The sequence below is a fragment of the Propithecus coquereli genome, unplaced genomic scaffold, assembly GCF_000956105.1.
Source record: "Propithecus coquereli isolate 6110/MARCELLA unplaced genomic scaffold, Pcoq_1.0 Scaffold179, whole genome shotgun sequence".
Taxonomy (NCBI): Eukaryota; Metazoa; Chordata; class Mammalia; order Primates; family Indriidae; genus Propithecus; species Propithecus coquereli.
In genome coordinates this window covers 4,583,516-4,597,859 of record NW_012142634.1, presented here as the reverse complement: position 1 = coordinate 4,597,859, position 14,344 = coordinate 4,583,516, and the positions used below count along the sequence as shown (strand labels likewise).

Sequence of the window (14,344 nt, the reverse complement as noted above, 5' to 3'; positions counted from 1 at the left end):
CACTGTAAATCCACTATACAGACGCAGCTTCAGGACAAGCCCCTAACTCTTCCATCCAGCCAGGCCACCACCCCCCTGTCTCCTCTTTAGACATTCCAAGGCCTCCCATGTGTTGCCGTTCCTGGTCATCAATACGTCATCAATACCACGCCTGAATACTGCAGAGGTTTCCGTTCTGACGCAGCAGAAGATGAGAAAAGTCTGACCGAGGGGGCCTGCTAGAGTTTAGGGTCACAGCAGGGGAGGACACGTGAGATGAGGACAAACGGAGGAGAGGGGCTTAGAAAGGTATGAAGGCCACCCCGGCCCTCTCGTGCGTTTTCGGGGGCCTGCCCTGCTTGTGTTCAGAGTGGCGTGAAGGGCTTTTCTCCGTGCACTGCAGTGCCCCGGAAACATCACCAGCTGCCTGGGTCTCTAGAACTGGTGGCGCAAGCGTCAGGAACAGCAGAGCAGGTCTGCGCTGGAGGGAAGAGGTGGTAAGAAGGAGTAAGTAGTCAGGGCTTCCAGGGAAGAGTCACAGACCCCCACCATGTGCCGTGTCTGTCGCACCTGCCGGACCTGCGGCGGCCCTGCCCCCATCTGAGCGGGGCCCCTGGTTCCTCTGGTGCAGGACGTGGACTCCAGGCCAGTTTCACTGGGGGGCAGTGGAGCAGGTTCTTTCCCCTCTCGGTGAAGGGAGCTTCATCCAGAGGCACAGACTCAGGGAGCAGGCAAAGCGCCCCCACGCGTAATGCCCCCTTGCTTCATAGTGGGGAAGGGAAGGAGAGGGTCCTTCGCCAGAGAGGGGCCAGGTGGAGGTCCCAGCATGCCAGGCAGCCCACAGGCCCTCAGGGCAGCCAGGGGACAGAGCGCTCTGGCCAGCACCCCAGCATACATGGCAGTGTCCCCAAGGCCTGTCCAGGAGAGATGGCCACGGACCCTCCTCAAGGGCAGCGGAGTGTCATCAGAGTGGACTTTCTGGAGGGACCAGGCAGGCTCGTCACACTGAGGTCGTCCAGCTGGTTCACTTCTGCTGCCCGAGACCATGGAGGGGTGGGCATTCATGGCAGGGCTCCTGGGGCAGAGAAACCCTGTCCCGCTCCTTCCTGCAGCCCTTGGAAGCCGTGCCACCACCACAAGCTGGTTTCGTACCTTTGCCACCACCACAAGCTGGTTTCGTACCTTTCAAAGGAAACTTGGTGCCTGAATCCACATGGTTGTGTTAAAGTCAAGGTCTGCAGCTAGGGCCATTTGAGGAAACCATCTGGTGACCAAAGAAGTAAAGCACTGTTGGCCTGAGGTGGTCCCAGGCCCCTGGGGGAATTTCACCAAAGACCACCACCAAGACCCCTTCTCCTGGCCGCCTTCACCCCTGCAGATGTCCGCAGGCCTGGAGACCCTCTCCCCTGGGTACCCGTTTGGTTAGAAATTGGAGGGACATCTTTGATGGGAAGAGCACAGCCTCGTTCTTTCTCCCCATCCTGACCCTCAGCTTCATCCCAGAGGGACAGTCTCTGCTAGGAGGAGCCACAGCACTGCCCAGCCATAGCCCTCCTGACCTGTGGAGTGAGGGTCGCATTTCTGCCCAGAGCCCCTCTGGCCTGTAGGGTGCACCCCCTTCCCCAGCAAGCCCCACCAGCCTTCTGAGACCAGAGGGATTCGCCTCCTGGAAAGGGATGTGAAACCACAGGGACTAATGCCTTCGGAGACCCAGAGGATGGATCACAGGTGCTGAGCCACAGCTGCTCAGAGCCCCTGAGCCTCTGAGCTCCTGGCGGCCCTTTTCCTTACGCGGCGCCTCAGATCTGTCATGCAGGCCGTGGGGCCTTCTCAGGGGCCTCTCTTTGCCGTCCACTTCTCTGAACATCCTCCCATCCACTGATGCAAACAGTAGTGTCTGACTGCAGCACCCTCTGAGCAACTGCGCACCCCTTACCCTCCTGGCAGGCATGGGCTTCAGTTCCAGACTGACGCTGGCCAGTGGCTTCTTGTTTTCTTATTGGCAAAGGTGTTGCTCCCTGGAGGCACTTGAAAGGGGATTTGGTTGGAATCACTTAACTTCTTCAAGTGCAGCCAAATGCATTATTATCTGCTCATTAACTCCCTTGTTAGGGCTTTGCCTGTGGGCAGAGCCCTGCTGCCAGCCAAGCCAAAGAAGTGTGACTTCATGCACACAGCTGGGTCACTCTGGACCCTGGGCAGCCCCTCCCATCCTGCCTGCCTGCCGGAGGGGCAGCCAATGAGGGGCAGGGGGCCTGGGGCCAAATTCCACTTCGCCTCTGATCCATCTGCCACAGAGCCTTTCCCGTGTGGCCAGGCCCTAGCGATCTCTCCCTTCTCTGAGCTGCCTCACCTGCCTCTGCTGCAGGGCCTAACAGCACCCTGGTTCTCACACTGGGCTCTGTGGGGCCCCAGGGGCTAAGGTCACACCTCAGGGGCCTTCTAAGGGGATGAGAGGGGGTACAGGTGGCCCAGACAGCCCACCCCCTCCAGCCGGATCTTACTCAGGAGTCACCCAACCTGGGTTCACATCCTCTCCCAGTCACTTATTGGCTGGGTGACCTTGGGGAAATTGCTTAACCTTTCTGAACCTCAGTTTCCTCCTCTGCAAAATGAGCATCATAGTAATACCTACCTCAGAGAGCCATAATGAAGATCAAATGACATAATACACATAAGGCGTTTGGGACAGTACCTGACCACAGTTAGCCTTCAATATATGTAAACCGTTGTTTCCAATTAAATTATTTTTATGGGTTTTAAATATTGGGTCAATGGATAAGTTTCACCCAAAGGAGAAAAGTTTGCTACTAAAAAGAAGTCTGAAAGCCATTGAGTCCAACTAGTGCATTTTATACATGACCATGTACAGTATAGCCCAGAGGTGCAAGAACTTTTCTGTTAGACATACCCTAACCTTTTAATATATCACGTATGTTTTACTGGAGGAAAAGGTCAAGGACCACCCTGGCTTCATCTTTTAATTCCACCCCTGCCCAGCACCAGGCTGGGCCTATGGAGGGTAAAGGTGGGTCCTTGCTGGGTGAAAATGGGTGCAGAACTCTGGCAAAGTTGTGGTCGTCCAAGTGCATTCCGATGGGCAACTCAGGTCCTCCTTCTGAGGTCTAAGAAATGGTTCCGTTTCTCCCCACGGCTCACGGCCCCCACCCCACACCCAGCATTTCTATTTACTGATTTACACCAGGTTCAAGGTCATATCTTGGCACAACACATTGTATCGTCTCGCTCATTAACAAGTAGACCAGTCAGCACCAACTCTGTGCCAGGCACTGGGCCACCCTCCCAGACCGATGTTGCCCAGCCTTCATCTCTCTTCCTCCTGAAGCAGATTTGCCCATGGCCTCTGGATTTGTTCTAATATTCGATCGTGCTCAAGTAGCCTAGAGTTATTATATATGATTCCTAAGAGATTCAGCTGCCAGAATCCCAAGAAAGTTCCCCAACTCTTAGAAGCAAAAAAAACCCCAACCATCAATTCCTACATCTCAAAGGAGCCTTAGGGCATCTCGGGAGCGTCTCCTCCCCATTATGGAGCAGGAGGTGGAGGCATGCAGTGGCCACGGTCAGACACCAATGGCCAGGGGCAGGTACCAGACCAGAGCTCAGGGCTCCTTCCACAACACGGAGCATCTTTTCTGCACAAATTAGGGCCAGCGCTCTACAGGTTGCTTTTCTGTGTCTCGTTCATCAAGTTTTTAGTGTGGAGAGGGATAGGGGAGGGATGGTCCAACAGAGTGGGACAGATGGTGGAGCGGAGCTACCACCACCCAGGATAGCTGATGGCAACCGTGGAGATGGGCTGGAGCCTGCTGTTGGGGTTCGCGGCTTTGCCTGCACTTGGGTGGGTGGCATTTACCATCACGTTGCAACCACTCCTGAGGCTCCCCACCCCAAGGAGCTGGAGCCTCTCGGGCCAGGCTCAGGAGGAGGACCCTGCGGGCAGAGCTGAGCCTGCAGAGAGGGCTGGGTCCAGGAAAGAAATCAGGAAGGAAGGAAGGGATTTGGCATTCAGAACCCTGGGGAATAGAAAATGAGCCACTGATTTCATTCACCAGGGACACGCCAGCTGCTGCCGCCGGGGCTCCTCCTCCCCCCACCCCCGCCGGGATCGAACCCCCCACAGAAACCGCCCAGCGGACTTAGCAATGTAATCAACCCCATAGTCACATTTCAATAGCTGGGAAGAGAAAGCAAGCCTTTCAGATCTCAGCATCCTTTGGGGAGAAAGATGTGTCTACGCTCGTCTTTCTGAGCCCACTCCCAGCAATTTTCCCAATTATCCCTGTAATTTATTAAAAACCCATCTCAAAGCCCAGCTGGTGAGTCAGCCCCTAGGGACAGCTGGTGGCGGGTGATTGGGGGGAAGGGAAGGGGTGGGCCAGGCATGCCCTGGGTGGAGTTGCCTTCTGCCTGTCGCCGCGCCTTCTGGAGGTCGCTGCTGCTCCTGGGTGGGACAGAGAAACTGCTGGAACTGTCCTTTCAAACTTGAAATACTCAGGCCAGCAGCTTAACTTACCTAGAAGGAAAATGACGGTGGTGACTCTTGTTTCACGCTTGCTGCTCCATGCCCGGATCTGGGCCAAATGCTTTACCTGAAGGTTTCATTGAATCGTTTCGGGAGAAATTATTTCCGATCATCTCGCTGATAAGAGCGAGGCTGAGTAGTTAAGACCACGGTCCTGCAGCTACAAGTAGCAGATCTGGAATTCGAACCCAGCTCCATAGCTGTGTGCACACAGCACCTGAGCCCCCGACCCCCCACGGAGCCTTCCATTCCCTTTTGCCTATTTCAATGGCCTGTTCATCTTCACATTTGCCCTCAGAGGAACAGGCCCAGAGTGGCCAAGGGACGTCACCAAGCTTGGTGGGGACATGCGGATGAGCTGGGCCACGTTGCACCACTCCTCACAGTTGTGTGTTCTGAGTACCCACCTCAGGGACCATCATCATCATCAATGTTATGCAGATGAGGAGTGAGGCTCAGAGGAGCCAAGTGGCCTCCAAAAGGTCACACAACCTATAAGTGGCAGAGCCATTCTCACTCTGAGTCTGGCTTGTTCCTAACTTTCCAGCCCAGCCACCTCCCGGCACCGGTGAACACATTTCACTTAGCCCAGGGCAGGCGTGGGCGGGAGGGGCGGCCGGCACACACGGAGCGTGCACTGCTCCTCCCTCCTCACTGACCACCCCCCTTCCTTCCTGCTTCCAGTCCCCAGTCTTCATCGCCCGAGTCGGCCAAGACCTGGTCTCCCAGACGGAGGAGAAGCTCCTGCAGAGGCCGTGCAAGGAACTCTTTTCTGCCTGTGCACAGTAAGTGCCCAGCCCACCTGGCCTGCCCTGGCCGGGCCCTGCCGCCTGGAGAGGGGCTGCCCCTAGCCCTCCACCTAGCAGCTCGGGGCACGGGGGCATGTCTTCAGTGCCCAAGGGCCCTGGCCAAGCTACCCAACTGTTTGTATACTTCCCATGAAGGGGAAAAGATACCAGGGTGCCAAGTCCAAAGAAAACATCTGCTTCAAAAGGTGTTGAAAGCAAGTGGCTCTCCAGGCTGTTGAGACAGAGGAATGTGCAGAAATTTGACCCTGCCTGGTGGTTTGGAATCCTTCCCAGCCCCCCACCCCCACCACTGCCACCAACCAGAGCTGGTGGGGCCAGTGCAGGAGGAGGGGCCTTCCCAGCCGCACCATCGCCTTGTCTGCAGGCTGGCACCCGCCCCGGGGAGGATGAGGCATGTCAGTGGGTGTGCTCCAGCTGACACCAACTGAGCCCCCACCCCGGCCTGCACACACACACTTTGAAGGTGTGAGCACACAGAGGTGCACACACACAGGTGCACACACATGCCCCCATGCCAACATGAAAACACACATACATGCCAAGAGCTGTCTAGAGCCAGGTTAGTCTACACAGCTGGATGAGCCTGGGGGTCTTTTTTTGCACCTTACTCAGCACCACAGATATCCCTGGAGTACCTGCTGTGTACCTGGCACTGCGCTAGGTGCTGGGGGATACCAAGGTGAGCAAGAACCCAATCCTGGCTTTTGTGGAGCTTGCACAAGAAAACCAGCAATGCACACCCACTGTGGGAAGAGCCAGGAGGTCAGCCGGGGCCCAGCCCTGTGTTAGGTGCTGGGAGAGGCCCCGGTGGGCAGAAGGCAGCCTGGTTGCTGCTCTCTTGGAGCTGGCCAAAAGTCAGATCTGACAGTGGTGGCAGCCTGGCTAGTGACCCTGATCCTGACTGAATGGCCATCCTGGGCCCCCACACTGGCCCGTCTCTGGGTTTGGCAGGATATGGCCTCCGACGTGCTGCCGGCTCCCCTCCCTTCTCCAGGCCCCAAGTGCCTGAGCTGGATTGCTCAGTGCAGCCACTTGAAGAAGCCCATTGCTGCCTGTAGCCAGGCTTGGACCCCTGCCAGGCCCTGCGTTGGTGGCCTGAGATACATAGGATCCCCAACACCCCGGGCCCAGCCTGGCACCTGGCCACCATGAGTGACCAGCAAATTCTACTGCATGCATGAAAAACTCCCAGTGGCTTTGCTGGTCCCGGACCAAATCCAGAGCCTGCCCCCCACCACCCACCACCTCCAGGTCCCAGCCCCTCCCTACACCTCGTGAAGCCTTCATCTGTTCTCAGCTCAAGGTCCCCTTGTCAGAGCAGTCTCCCTGACCCCCGGCAGCCTCACCTAACTCAAATTCATGATGACACAACTCTTGAGTTTATGTTTGTTGTTTACTGTTTGTGTCCCCACACAATGCCAGCCCCATGCTCACATCTGCATCCCAGGACCTAAAACAATGCCCAGCACATGGCAGGTACCCAATAAATGTTTGCAAGATCAACCAATTCCAGACAACCTTCATAGAACGACAGGGCCTCTGACCGGACACACGGCATCTGCCTCCGCATCTGCTGCGAGGCCCCGTTTGTTTGCGTCTGCAAAGCCTGGGAGTGGATGAGGCCAGGCGTTAACCTGCTGGAGACAGCTCTGCTCGTGTGCGTCAAGAGCAAGACTATACAATGTTCTCCTTTCATTCCATCTGAGCTAGGTCCGTCCATGACTACCTGAGGGGAGAACCATTCCACGAATACCTGGACAGCATGTACTTCGACCGCTTCCTCCAGTGGAAGTGGTTGGAGAGGTGAGTCCCCCACCCCCATGCATGAGTGCACACGAATGGGGGAGGTAGAGAGGCGGTAAGCAGATTGTTCATCTGAGAACTTACATAAAATCAGTTACCTCCCATGGGCTCGTGGTTAAAATAACATGAACGTGTTCCTCCTGTTAATTAAGTTCTTGTGTATTCTAGAAAGGCTCTATGGTTAGGAAAACATACACACACATCCATTCATGCACACACAGCATACTGTTTTTACTTTTTTGGTTCACTGTCTTTGAGAATTCTTTCTCCACCAGCAAATAAAGAGCCTTTGAATATTCTTTGAAATAGGCGCACGTCCTTTATTTGACACAGTGCCCTGTTGGTGGACGTTGGGGTTCTTCTACATTCTCTGAGCAACCTTCCCTAAATAATGAATAGCTTTGTACATAAATCTTTACACACTTTTGCAAGGACAGCCATAGAAATTCCTAGGAGAGGACTTTCTGGTTAAAAGGCACCTGATTGTAAACTGTGTGGGGCTGTTGAATCGTCTCCCACACAGCTGCCCCCAGGCTCACCGGTGCCCGAGCTACCTCTCGGCTTCGCCAACATTGTTCTTGGGTTTTCCGACCCAGTGAGTGAGCAGCGGGGTGTCATCGGTGCTTATTTTTTGTCTTTCTAATAATGGGTGCAGCTGAGTATCTTTTCCTGTTTTGTTTGCTGCCTTGTTCTTTTCAAAGTACTGCCCCATGATGCTGAGGGGCCTGGCCTAGGACCCCAGCCCAGGGTCTGCAGAACGGGCCAATGCCTGTGTTAAATCCATGCCAGGCTAAGCTGGTAGCTGAAGGTGGGAGCCCAGGGTCCCTGTCCCTGGAGGCCTGGCACTCATGGCCATCTGGGGGCACTGCGGTCAGAGAGCAAGGAGGCCCCCTACTCCTGCATACACGTCAGCACCACTGCTGGCCAAGTCCCCTCTGTTGCTCAGGAAGCTGTGGGACAGGAGCCCCCCAAAGGCCCATCCGCAGCCCTCCCCTACTCACTTTGGGAAGTCCAGCAGGAAAACACCCTGCTCTGCGGCCACTGGATGAGCCGTTTCTCTTCACCCCGACCGGTGGGGATGAAAAAGTGACCAAGTGTGGCCTTCTCTGTTGGCCACTGACCACCACTGGCCACCCTGCACGTGCATGTCACGTCTCCAGGAGGGCTAGGATCAGCCCAGACGTCCTGTTGAGGGCACCGGAGCCCCCAGCCTGAGTCCGGGATCTGCCTCTTCCCGAGGAAGGGCCTCGGAAGGGTTGCTCACCTCTCCACACTGCAGTTGGCTCATTTGTAAAATGTGGATCATAGCGCCTGCCTTGGAGTCATGAGGGTGAACTGAGGGGAGCACGTGCTGGAACACGGCAGGCATCGACAGAGCTCAGCCACTTGGCCGCAGGAGGGGAACTGCTGACTGCTGCTGCGGCCATCACTGCGATCAGTCATCAGCATCACCATCGTCATCCTCACCTCACCGTGTCTGATGCTGGAGGAGCAGCCGGCCCCTGCTGGAGGCCCAGTCCTGGTTCTGCCACTCACAGGACAGTCTGGTGGGGCTGCATTCACCACGCCCCACAACCTGCTCTGTAGCCCCATCCCCGATCTGTGCCCACCTCCCCAGGGTGGCAGTGTGCTCAGGCTGCCTGGACCCCAGTCCCAGCCCCACCACTTGCCAGCCAGGGCCTTAGGCAACTCATTTCAACTCTGGAAGCCTCAGTGTTCTCATCTGCAGAATGGGGACAGTGACTGTCCCACCTCCTGAGGCTGGTGCACATGGGCTCCAGAGGGGGGTCATGTCCTTTATTCCTAGGAATACTAATAATGACATCTGACATGCACAGCAACAGTTTACAAAGAGCCCTCGATGGGTGTCTATGCCTTCTCATCACCTCCATTTTACTAAATATGCAAGGCTCAGAGAGGTTGACAGGTCGGCCCTGGGCCGCACAGCAAGGGCCTGGCAAGGCTGGAACCAGGCTGGAACCTGGAACCAGTGTCCTCACTCAGCTTCTGGGCCGTTAGTCCACCCAGTGCTCCAGTTCCAATAGAATTCGATGGCTGTGGTGACTGGCTCTCATTTTGTGTGTGAAATGGAGAAATGGGCATTTTTAACCCAGGTACTGACAAAGAATTTGAGCTCACCCTTTTGAAGGCATTAAGTTTTTGAAGCCATTGGGATAGAACCGTGGCCTAAGAATGCCCTAAATGACTGCGAATGCACCCTGCCTTCCCCCTAGTTGTTTTTTTTTTGTTTTTTTGTTTTTTTTGCAAACGAGATCGTGGCCAGTGAGCACTGTGCCGTTGAAATATTAAAGGGATTTTTTTCCCTCACAAGGTTAACCAAGAAATTCCTGGGAAATTGCATTACACTCATTTCCCCCTAGCGGAGGAGTTCTGCGGTGATGTCGACCAACTGTTTGTCCTCCACGTATGGTAAACTGTCGGCCCCAGCCACCTTCATGTGGTTTCGAGGCCGGCTGCAGGAGAGGCTTCCCGGCCCCGTGGCGGACGCCGGCGCAGGGCAGGTCGTCCCGCGGCCACCCGGCTGCGCCTGTGCATTAGGAAGACCCAGCGCGCCGGGAGCCCTACACAGGGACAGCTCTGTGCTTCCTGAGGAAACACCAGCAACCAGAGAAGTGAGTCATTGCGTGTGATTCGAGACTGGGGTGCCAGAGGGAGCCCCAGGTTCCAGGGATGTCCTAAAAGAGCAGCCGTAGTGCCAAAGACGTGATTTCCAGCGAAGTCCCGACAGCGAGGGACCCAGCAGCCAGAGGATGTCCGTGGAAGATTCATGCATTCAAGAGCTGCTGGGGGACCCAAGGCTCACTGGCCATTCTCAAGCTGCCCCAGTTCTTTGGCCCAATTCAGTCTCCATCCAACCCCAGCCCTGGTCAGGACTCGTGGGGCGGGGGTGGGGGACTGCTCGAAAATAGTCCGGGAGAACCAAGAGCCAATTTTTACATTTTAAGCTGATTATTTGTGGCCAGACAGGCCAGCGATGAAAACGCAAGCTGTGTGCACCGTGACGTCCTTTGCTGCAACTAGATACGATCATCGTGTTTACTCCGAGAAGTACTGCCCTTGCCTCATGCTCTGGAGTTCTGTCTGGACGCTATAAATGGCTTTGGCTAATGAACACGAGGAGTCAGGCCGGGCAGGGTGGCTCACGCCTGTAATCCTAGCACTCTGGGGGGCTGAGGCAAGAGGATCTCTTGAGGTCAGGAGTTCAAGACCAGCCTGAACAAGAGCAAGACCCTGTCTCTACTAAAAATAGAAAAATTAGCCAGGCATTGTGGCATGAGCAAGAGGATCACTTGAGCCCAGGAGTTTGGGTTGCAGTGAGCTGTGCCAATACCACTGCACTCCAGCCTGGGCAACAGAGCAAGACCCTGTCAAAAAAAAATGGGGAGTCAGGAGACAAGGTGATTGTTATTTCATAAATACCAATTTTGACAGACGGGATATTCTAGTGCTCTGAATCTGTGGGGAAAATATAATAAAAGGGTCCTCGGCAGTGGAAATGCTGGGAACCGATGGTCAAAGATCACTGGACATGATTTGGAGACCATCAGCCATTGCCCCTACCGAGGCCGAATCTTCCCAGGGGAGCACCAGCGGGGAGGGAGGGGACAGGCTGAGTGTGCAGTGCGGGGAGGGAGCGGTCCCCTTCGTGTCCTCTGTGGGACGATCTTCTGTAGCTCCTGGCCCCCTCGCCTCTCCTTGCATGGAAGACACGGCTTTCTTTTGAGTTTCACCATGTGATTTGCATCTGGGAGAGAGAGGGAAGCATGCAGACAGTGTGGTCGGGCAACCTGGGACTTACACTCTTCATGCCTTCCGCTCTGCCCTCCTGAGCAGGCAAGGCCTGCCCATCCCCCAGCCTGCAGGGGCCCAGGGTGGTGGCCTGGGACTTGAACACCCAGCCGCAGAGCAAGTCCTCCAAGGCCCCATCTGCAGCACTGGTTCCTGGGGATCCCAAGGGCTGCGGTGGAGGTCATGGAGTTGTGCCTCGCCCAGCTGCTTTCAGTGGGGCTCTTGTCTATTTCTTATGGATTCTGAACCATGCGACCAACCTTGGATTCTTGCTTTTTTCCAGGCAACCAGTGACCAAAAACACTTTCAGGCAATATCGAGTGCTGGGAAAGGGGGGCTTTGGAGAGGTGAGTGAGCATCCCATTTTCAAATGCAAGTTCCCGCACTCTAATCACCTGTCCTGTCCCTTCTGGGTCGGCCTAAAGGGTTCTAGGCAGGGTCCCTGCTGGTGGCAGCCATGAGGGAGGGTGAAGGTCGGGCCTCAGGGTGTGTCATGTGGGTCTAGGGTGGGCAGGAGGCGGTCCGGAGTGGGGCAGGTGAGATGGAGATGTTTTCCCTGCAGCTGGCAGGGTCCCAGCCCGGAGGGGACACACGGGCACCCTTGGTTGTGTTTGGGGAGGGAGAAGTGAGGGCACGAGGAGCTGAGGGACTGTGGCCACTTAGGTGTCTGGATGATGCTGTCACGCAGAGCTAGAGATTTCATCGCAGGTTACCTGATCCTCCAGTGCTTGAGGCAAGCCTCGGTATTCCCGTTTTAGAGACGAGAGAAGCCAAGGTTCACAATGGTCAGGTGACCCAGCCAGAAAGGAGCAGAACTCAGACTTGAGCCCAAGGGCCCTGGTTCCCACTTCTCTGAATTACAAAGTCAGGGTTCCCGAGGGTCCCCCATCACTGCCCACCAAACCAGACCTCTGTACCAGCCGCTGGGGAAAATCGAATTGCCCCAAGAATGGGACAGTACTTGGGGCCCTGGCCGGTCATCTAAACATCAGAGCGAATGGCTGATTCTGCGCCTTCAAGGGCTAGGAGTCCCCCAAGCTGAGGGGAAGGGCAAGGTGGCATGAAGCCAGCCCGGGGGTGGGGCCCAGGGCAGCTGTGGGTCCGAGGCTGGGCATCGCGGGGTCCTCTGGGCCCACAGCTCCCACAAGGCCAGGCGCGGCCAGCCCTGGCCCTTCCGTGGCCCTGAGGGGTTTGGGGCAGACCTCCGCAGTGCTCCTGTCACCGTGGTCTGTTTCTTGCAACTCAGGTCTGCGCCTGCCAGGTTCGGGCCACGGGCAAAATGTACGCCTGCAAGCGCCTGGAGAAGAAAAGGATCAAAAAGCGGAAAGGGGAGTCCATGGCGCTCAACGAGAAGCAGATCCTGGAGAAGGTCAACAGCCAGTTTGTGGTGAGCGAGTGTGCGCGGCTGGCGCCCGGCTCTCTCCTGGTGACTGGACGCCTTCCCTCGGGAAGGGGGTGGCAGCTCTCCCTCCCCAGGGAGGCGGAATGCCTCGTGCTTCCGTCCTTGCTGGGGGCGGTGGCGGGGCATAAAGTGACATTCAGAAAGGACAGAAGTTTGCGTCTCTGGCTGTCGTCCCAGGCTGCCCCCGGCTGCCAGCCTTGTCCAGCGTGAAGGTGTGGGTGGTGCAATCGTGCCGCGCAAGGGGCGGTGGACAAGGGTAACACCAGCCAGCTGTCGCTTTGGCCCTAGGCCTCTTTGAGTCCAGAACTTTCCTCCCCACCACCAGCCCCTTTCAACAGAGACCACTGGTGGCTGCCTCGAGGCTGCCTGTTGAGCCCTGAAGCAGCAGTGCCGGCAGGTCAGCGCAGGGAAAAGGATCCCGTGCCTAAGCTGGTGGCACGTCTTCAAGGGCCGTCAGTTTTGATGGCTGGACACTCCTTGGCTGTGTTCTGTCCACTGTCCCAGTGGGGAGTTCCCACAGGGACACCCCTGGGAGCCCTTCTTCTGAGATCTAGGCAAGCGTGGGAGGAGGGGCAGCCGCTGCAGCGGCCAGCACTGAAGCACGACCCCACAGCGCGACCCCACAGCTTGACCCCACAGCTCGACCCCACGAGCTCACTCACCCTCGGCTGCCATCCTATTTCCTTTGCTCAGAAATAACTTCTGTGTCGCTGATGTATGCCTACAAGTTTTGTGGCCCAGGCTGTCCGCAGCCTGGTCCGTGGCGGCTGGGTTTCATTTGTGCGGACCCCCAAGTGGAGAAGGATCACCTCCCGGTGTAATCTGCTTCTCACATCACACACCCCTGTGGCCTCAATCCACGGCGCCTCGGGTGCCTGGGCTCCGCCAGCAAATGCCTACCCCCAGCTCTGCTGTGGCCCCTTGACAGGTGGACCAGGCGTGTCCTGTGTGCAAGAAAGTCTTTGCAGGCTGTGTTCCACTTCCGGAAGCCCCCCTGCCCGGCCAGCCCCCTGCCAGCTGTCCCTGCAGGGATGAGCCCCGCAGCCTGCTTTCTGACTGGCCACCAGGCAACATGCAGTTGAAACCAGCTGCGGCACACACGTGCTTCTGTGGAGTGAACGCAGACGCCGTCCTGTTAGGGTCCCTGGCCTGCCCCCTCTGCCACCTCCTCACCTTCAGCCACTGAATGGGGCAGCTGCTGTGAGGCGCAGCAGGCAGGTCCCCCGAGGCCGTTGGGGTGCAGGGGAGCAGGATAGGCTGCCCTGCTCCCCCACCCGCCCCAGCTCTGAGGATCTCGAGGAGGGAGAGGGGAAGCGCGTGAGCTCAGCAGGCCGCTCTTGCTCCCAGGTCAACCTGGCCTACGCCTACGAGACCAAGGACGCGCTGTGCCTGGTCCTGACCATCATGAACGGGGGCGATCTGAAGTTCCACATCTACAACATGGGTAACCCCGGCTTCGAGGAGGAGCGGGCCTTGTTTTACGCGGCCGAGATCCTCTGCGGCTTGGAAGACCTCCACCGCGAGAACACCGTCTACAGGTGAGCGGCGCTGCCCCGGGGTGGCGGTTGTCATCGCCCTGGGAACCAGGCCCGGTCAACACCAGGGCAGGGGCAGGAATCAGACCCCCACCTTGGAGCTCCAGGGCTCCCTGCACCCGAGGGCATGAGGTGGGGACACCCAGTGTGCGAATGATGTTCCCCAAACGGCCAGCTCCTCCAACACAGCGCCCGGGGAGCCCAGCAGGGCCCGGTGGCCTTGATCTGGCATCAGCCCCAGGGAGACTTGGGCAGGGCCACCGCCCACAAGCAGGCACAGGGTGGCGTTGTGCCTCCCCGCACTGTCCTCAGCCTTCTCTGGGCTTCACCCCTTCCCCTCCTACCCCAGTCGCACAGGGGCCCGGACCTGGTGGGGCCAGGTGTCTGGATCCTGCTCATGGCGCTCCTCAAAGAATTTTGAAAATCTCTGTGCCCTCCTACATTTTAAGTAGATATTTGA

The 14,344-nt window shown here is 57.0% G+C and overlaps 1 protein-coding gene across 1 annotated transcript in view; it reads left to right on the top strand.

Moving 5' to 3' along the window:
- GRK5 (G protein-coupled receptor kinase 5) overlaps positions 1–14,344 on the top strand; it is a 195,067-nt gene that overhangs the window by 164,685 nt on the left and 16,038 nt on the right. Inside the window, exons 5-9 of the mRNA XM_012642435.1 lie at positions 5,210–5,310; positions 7,045–7,137; positions 11,231–11,294; positions 12,194–12,334; positions 13,697–13,887. Coding sequence (XP_012497889.1) covers positions 5,210–5,310; positions 7,045–7,137; positions 11,231–11,294; positions 12,194–12,334; positions 13,697–13,887 — 590 coding nt within the window. The remainder of the gene's footprint in view (positions 1–5,209; positions 5,311–7,044; positions 7,138–11,230; positions 11,295–12,193; positions 12,335–13,696; positions 13,888–14,344) is intronic.